General features: G+C 59.4%; 1 protein-coding gene across 1 annotated transcript; it reads right to left on the reverse strand.

The window, feature by feature from the left end:
• Nucleotides 1-3,905: 3,905 nt before the first annotated feature.
• Nucleotides 3,906-6,313, reverse strand: LOC147986775 (uncharacterized). The gene is made up of 3 exons (XM_087542149.1): nucleotides 4,564-6,313; nucleotides 3,974-4,467; nucleotides 3,906-3,911 (listed from the first exon to the last, which is right to left on the reverse strand). The coding sequence occupies exons 1-3, from the start codon at nucleotides 6,311-6,313 to the stop codon at nucleotides 3,906-3,908; spliced, it is 2,250 nt and encodes a 749-aa protein (XP_087398275.1).
• Nucleotides 6,314-6,700: the final 387 nt, after the last annotated feature.

The following is a 6,700-nucleotide window of genomic DNA, read 5'->3' on the forward strand; positions in this document are numbered from 1 at the left end:
CTCCGAAGCGCCGGGCCGCGTCAACTCTCTTCGGTAGTCGGCCGAAGAAGTCCAAAGCCTCCGCCGCAGCGACGAAACGAGACGAGGCGGCCGCGAAGGCGGCCCGCTTCCGGAAAGCAGTGAAGCAGCCTCAGACGGTCTCGGCGTAAGTCACCAACTACTTGTATGCCTGTTTTTATTGTTTTCTTCTGTCCGAATCATTTCTCCTGACCTTTCTCCGCTTTCTGAGAAGGGCGCCGCTTTCCCTTGAGCGGGGCCCAGGCGGCTCCGTAGTCGGGCCGGCTGGAGGGTCTTCAGGCCCCCGCCACGTGGATCCCCGCGCCGACCTCATGGAAGCCACAGAGCGGAATGCTCGTGAGGCGCGGGAAGAGAGGGAGGCGGCGGATCGGGAGGCCGCTCAAGCGGCGAAGGAGCGGGCCGACGCGGCAGCCAAAGCCCAGGCGGAGCGGGCGGCCGCGGAGACGGAGGCGGAGGGCTCGCGCAACCAGCCCCCGCTGCTCGCCATCCCCCTCCGAACCGTGGCCCCGGACATCCCATTGCCCCTGGCGGAGGAGATCATCCAAGACCCGCCGTTGGTGCAAAGGGAGGAGCTCTTCGAGGTCTTCGCGGGGAGGACGCCGCCGGCCGCGCCGACTGGAACGGGCCAAGGCGGCCAGTCGTCGGCGGCGCTAGAGGAGCCGGCCGGGGGTGTACCTGAGGTCGGAGCCGGCCTCGAGATACAGCCGGTGACGCGTCAGCGCGCAGGGGGAAACACCGTTCCGCTGGAGTCGCGCCAAGCCACGGGCGCCGGCCAGTCGGCGGAGGCTTTGGAGGCGGCCAGCTCCGCCACGTCCGGGTGGATTCCCAGCAGGGGGTCCGGCGAGCTGAATGTGGCGGCCCAAGAGGTCCGGAGCCGGCTTCAAGCTCAGGCCACCCTTCTGCAGCAATATACCCAGGAGTTCCTGTCGACGCGGGCCGCCATCCGGGTAAGTATTTTGCTCTTGACCGCTCTGGTTTCTTGATTTCTTCTGTGGGGGCGCGTCAGCGCACCCACTGGGTGTAGTCCCCGAGATTCGGGCCGACTGCTGAGCAGTCGGGTCGGATCTTTCTTGACGACCGTCTTATCTTTGCTTTCTATCTCAACTTTCAGGAATATCATAATTCCCGTGCTGCCGCCTTCAACTCCCAGGCTCAGGAGTTGGGTCGGAAGATCGACGACCTGGCCAACAGCCGAAGTAAGTGCTCGCTCTTATCTGTTTCCTGTGGGGGCGCGTCAGCGCACCCACTGGGTGTAGTCCCCAAGATTCGGGCTGACTGCTGAGCAGTCGGGCCGGATCTTCCTTGACGACCTTTCCCTTATTGGTTTTTTTGTCTTTGTCTTTTGTTCTTTGCAGAGGCCAATGCCGACTTGAGGAAGGAGCTCGGCGAGGCACAGACCGCCCTTCGCACCAGGGACGCCGAGTACGCCGCCTTGGTCCAGGAGCGCGACCGCCTAGCCAAGAAGCTATCTGATCAAGAAGAAAGCCACAAGGCGGCCCTGCAGAAGGCGCAGGACAGCGAGGCCGCCTTGAAGGCGGAGTTTGAGACCGAGGCGGCGAGCTGGGCTGAGACTCGTCAAGCGCTGGATGAGGGCTTCGGCCGCATCGAAGACTTGATCGATGGTAAGCTGCCTTTCTCGCCCTTCTTCTGCCTGCTAGCCGCCTGGGGTCTTGGCCTGACTTGTGCCGCTGCTCGTTTTCTTGTGCAGATTACTTTCCCGGCCACTCCACCCTTGCCGCCCAAACCATCGAGGCTCATCGCGAGGCGCACCGTCAGGCGGGAGTCAACATCGCGCTGGACGCAAAGCGGACGCTGGAGGAGCAGCTCTTGGCCGTCCAAGCGCGGCTGCAGCCGGCTCACCGGATGCTTCGCCGGCTTCAACGTGCCGGGGCGTAGCTGCTGGCCGCCCTCTGGCCCGGCGAGACGATCCCCCGCACCCCGAGCCGGACCGCCGACTGGCTGGAGGTTGCAGTCGGCCGTTTTGAAGCTTAGAAGGCGTCGGCGGCCCGTCTTGGAGCCGGGAGGGCGCTGGAGTTCGTCCGTGATTGGTACCCAGGGCTGAGCCTGGACCAACTACGCACTTGGCGGCTGGAGGCCGACGCGGAGCTGGAGGAAGTGCGGCCGGCTATCGCCCAGCGCGCCTCGACAGTCGCCGAGTGTACCGACATCGGTGTCTTCACGCCTGAGATCAATGATGATGGCGTTGCCCAGCCGGAGGAGTGGTTCGGTCTGAACCTGGCGGTGGGCGAGGACTCGGCCGAGGAGATCGCCTCCAGCGACGAGGGCGAAGATGACGAGGAAGAGGGCGGTGAAGACGTCGAGCCAGCTAGTGGAACAACCGGCCGGCCTCAAGCTGACCGTGCCTCCAGCAACGAGGCGCGCGGAAGCGCGCCCTCTGCAGAAGGCGGTGATCAAGCCGAAGTTTGCCAGCCGGCCGCTCCTTCAGCCGGCGCAACCGTCTCAACCGACCAGCCCAGCTCGTCAGCCGCTCCGCCAGCTTGACCTGCTGTCTTTATTTTTCCTGCTTGTTGTCTTTGAACAATCTTTAAGCTTTCGCAGTTCCACCCACAGGGGGTGTATCAAACTATGTTGGATGCCGGCCTCTTGGAGGTCCTTTATGTAAATATTATTATGTGCATGTTTGGTTTCCATTCGCGTACACTTTTTATCCTTAGGCTTTTTTCCTTTGCCGCCTTCCCCTTTTGGGGAGGCAAGTACTCGAGCATTCTTGGATTGAAGTGAAGTGAATGAAAACCGGCCGGCCGGCTACTCTGGTAGTCGGTCAGCGGTAGGCGGCAAACCGGCTTTTGTTATATCAGTCTGTTGGTCCCTGGCCATTTTTCGTGTGCGCATCCTTTCCTGCTTTTGACTCTTGCCAGCCGAACAGCCGGTTCTTCGGACTGCGACTTTGGCAAGAGCTAAGCCTGGGTGTCGGCACACTACTTGTCTGACCGCGGGTAGGACTTCTAATATAACTCCAGTCGGCCAGTCCCCGGGCCGACTAGTCGAACCCGGTGCCGGACGGAAATAAATAAATGAAAAGACAAGGTCGTACGCATGATACTTTTCATTCATAGATAAAAGGTGGCAGTCCCCGAGCCCTCCTTGGGGGGCCTATTGTCTCATACTTAGTACAAAATTTAGCGTGGTACATACTGCATTTTAACTGTAAAATCTTCGAAGGAGGTTGGCGTTCCATGGTCGTTCCGACTCCTTGCCGGAGTCATCTCTCTTGCGTGCCTTGGGCTTCTGTGCGTCGATTAGTTAGTAGGAGTCGTTGCCTAGAGCTCTGCTGATGACGAAGGGGCCCTCCCAAGGGGCCGAGAGCTTGTGCTGGCCGGCTGTTTGCTGGATCAGCCGGAGCACAAGATCGCCCTCTTGGAAGGATCTTGGCCTGACCTTCCGACTGTGGTAGCGGCGCAACCCCTACTGGTAGATGGCAGACCAGCTGAGGGCTAACAGCCGGCCTTCTTCCAGCAGGTCGACGCCGTCTTCTCGTGCTTCCTTGGCCTCTGCCTCCGTGTACATGGTTACCCGAGGTGAGTCGAACTCGATGTAGGTTGGGATGATTGCCTCGGCACCGTACACGAGGAAGAAAGGAGTGAAGCCGGTTGACTTGTTTGGGGTAGTGCGCAGACTCTAGAGGACAGCCGGCAGCTCATCGAGCCAACAACCGTCTGAGCGCTCCAGAGGTACGACCAGTCGGGGCTTGATGCCGGAGAGGATGAGGCCGTTAGCTCGCTCGACCTGGCCGTTTGACTGCGGGTGGGCGACGGACGCTAAGTCCAGCCGGATACCTTGTGCAGCACAGAAACGTGCCAAGGTTCCTTTGGCAAAATTCGTGCCATTGTCGGTGATGATGCTGTGCGGTACGCCATACCGAATGGTTATGTCTGCGATGAATGTCACAGCAGTCGGCCCATTCAGCTTCTTGATCGGCTTTGCCTCGATCCACTTGGTGAATTTGTCCACGGCGACGAGCAAATGTGTCATGCCGCCGCGCGCCGTCTTGAATGGGCCCACCATATCCAGTCCCCAAACGGCGAAGGGCCAGGTGAGGGGAATGGGTCTTGAGTGCCGAAGCCGGCCGGTGTTGCTTGGAGCTGAAAAGTTGGCAGCCTTTGCAATATTTAACTAACTCTTTGGCGTCATCCAAAGCAGTCGGCCAGAAAAAGCCATGGCGGAAAGCTTTGGCGACAAGTGATCTTGAAGCCGCATGGTGGCCGCATTCTCCTTGGTGTATATCTCTGAGGATTGCGATGCCCTTCTCTTGCTCGACGCACCGTTGGAGGACTCCAGTGACACTGCGCTTGACAAGTTCTCTGTTGACGATCGTGTATGCTCCGGCTCGACGTTGGACTTGTCTCGCCTCTGTTTCGTCAGCTGGCAGATCTTGGTTTACTAGGAAGTTGAGGATGGACTGAGCCCATGATGGAGCTGCGACTTCTCCTACTGCCAATGCGGCTACTGCCACTAGGGTAGGCGGGATGGGTGATGAAGTGCTGGAGTTGGCCGCCGGCTGTTGTGTTGGTGCAGTCCCCGGGCCGGCTACCACAGTCCCCGGGCCGGTTACGGCAGTCCCCGAGCCGGTTACTGCAGTCCCCGGGCCGAGTACTGAAGTCCCCGGGTCGCCTGATTGGTTCTTCGAGCCGGACCCGGCCGCGTCGGGGTCGGGCGGTACGAAGATGGAGTCGGATTCTGGAGACGGCTTGATGGACGGCTTGAGGAGGCAGTGTAGAGCGACGCCGGTTGGTATTGCTTGCCGAGTGGAGCCTATTCGGGCCAGGGCATCGACTGGCTCGTTGTCGGCTCGCGGTACGTGGAGGAACTCGCATCCTTCAAAGTATCCACTGATTTGCTGCACCAGGAAGTGGTAGCTTGCCATATTTGCGTCCTTGGCGTCCCAATCGCCAGATGATTGCTGAACCACCAAGTCCGAGTCGCCATAACATAGGATCCGGCGGATGCCGAGTTCCTTGGCAAGCCGGAGCCCATGTATGAGCGCCTCGTACTCGGCTACATTGTTGGAGGCGGCAAAGTGAATCTGCAGCGTGTATCTGAGCTTGTTGCCCTTGGGAGAGGTAAGGACGACGCCGGCTCCCAAGCCGGTGCGCATCTTGGACCCGTCAAAGTGCATGCGCCAATGGGTGGAGTCGGGAGCCGGCAGCAGGTACTGGATCTCGGCCCAGTCGACGAGGAAGTCGGCCAGTGCTTGGGACTTGATGGCGGTGCGGGGCTGGTAGAAGATTGTGTAAGGGGCCAGCTCGATGGCCCATTTCGCCACCCGGCCAGATGCATCCCGGCTGCCTATGATCTCGGCCAGCGGGGCAGTGCATACAACCGTGATGGGATGCTCTTGAAAGTAGGGCTTCAGCTTCTTGGCAGTGAAGTACACGCCGTAGCACATCTTCTGGTAGTGCGGGTAGTTCTGGTTTGAGGCGGACAACACCTCGCTCAAATAATACACCGGCCTCTGGACCAGCTGGGCTCGGCCTTCTTCTGGGCGTTGAACTATGATGACGGTGCTGACCACCCGGCTGGTTGCGGCAATGTAAAGGAGCATGGGCTCTTTCTCAGTCGGCGCCGCCAGGACAGGCGGCGTGGCCAGCATCTTCTTCAGCTCGTGGAAAGCTTGGTCGGCCTGGTCGTTCCACTCGAAGTGAGTGCTCTTCTTCATGAGGCGGTAGAGAGGGAGAGCTTTCTCTCCGAGCCGGCTGATGAAGCGGTTCAAGGATGCCAAGCATCCGGTGAACTTCTGGATTTCTCGAAGCTTGGTAGGGATCGCCATTCTCTCGATGGCCTTGATCTTCACTGGGTTGCACTCGATGCCGCGTTCGGAGACCAGGAAGCCTAGGAGCTGGCCGGCTGGCACTCCGAACACGCATTTCTCGGGGTTGAGCTTGATTCGGAACCGGCGCAGGTTCTCGAACGTTTCTTTCAGGTCTTCCAGCAAGGTGCCGCGCTTCTCCGTCTTCACCACAATATCGTCCACGTAGACGTGAGCGTTTTTGCCGAGTTGCTTGAGGAGGCACTTCTGCATGCAACGCTGAAAAGTGGCACCGGCATTTCTCAAGCCGAATGTCATAGTCAGGTAGCAGAAGGCTCCAAATGGCGTGATGAAGGCTGTCTTCAGGCGGTCATCCGGGTTTAGCTTTATCTGGCGGTATCCTGAGTAAGCATCCAAGAAATTCGACAGCTCGCATCCGGCCGTGGAGTCTATCACTTGGTCAATCCTTGGCAGGGCGAAGGGATCTTTAGGGCAGGCCTTGTTGAGGCTTGTGTAGTCTATACACATGCGCCACTTGTTATTCTTCTTCAGCACGAGGACCGGGTTGGCAAGCCACTCCGGAAAGAAAACTTCCATGATGAAGCCGGCTGCCAGAAACCGGGCTATCTCCTCCCCTACAATCCTTCTCTTCTCTGACAGTCGGCGGAGAGGCTGCTTGACTGGTTTTGCGTCTTCTCGCACGTGTAGCTTGTGCTCGGCGAAATCCTTCGGAACACCCAGCATGTCCTTGGGGGACCATGCAAAGATATCCCGATTCTCACGGAGGAAATCGGCGAGCTCGCCTTCCTATTTGCTGTTCAGGCTTGCCCCGATGACGGCAAACCTCTCGGGGTGCTCGGGGTCAAGAGGTATCTTCTTGGTTTCCTTGGCCGGCTGGAAAGATCCTTGGGCATC

The sequence above is a fragment of the Triticum urartu genome, chromosome 2A, assembly GCF_056163025.1.
Source record: "Triticum urartu cultivar PI428250 chromosome 2A, HENAU_Tu73, whole genome shotgun sequence".
NCBI lineage: Eukaryota > Viridiplantae > Streptophyta > Magnoliopsida > Poales > Poaceae > Triticum > Triticum urartu.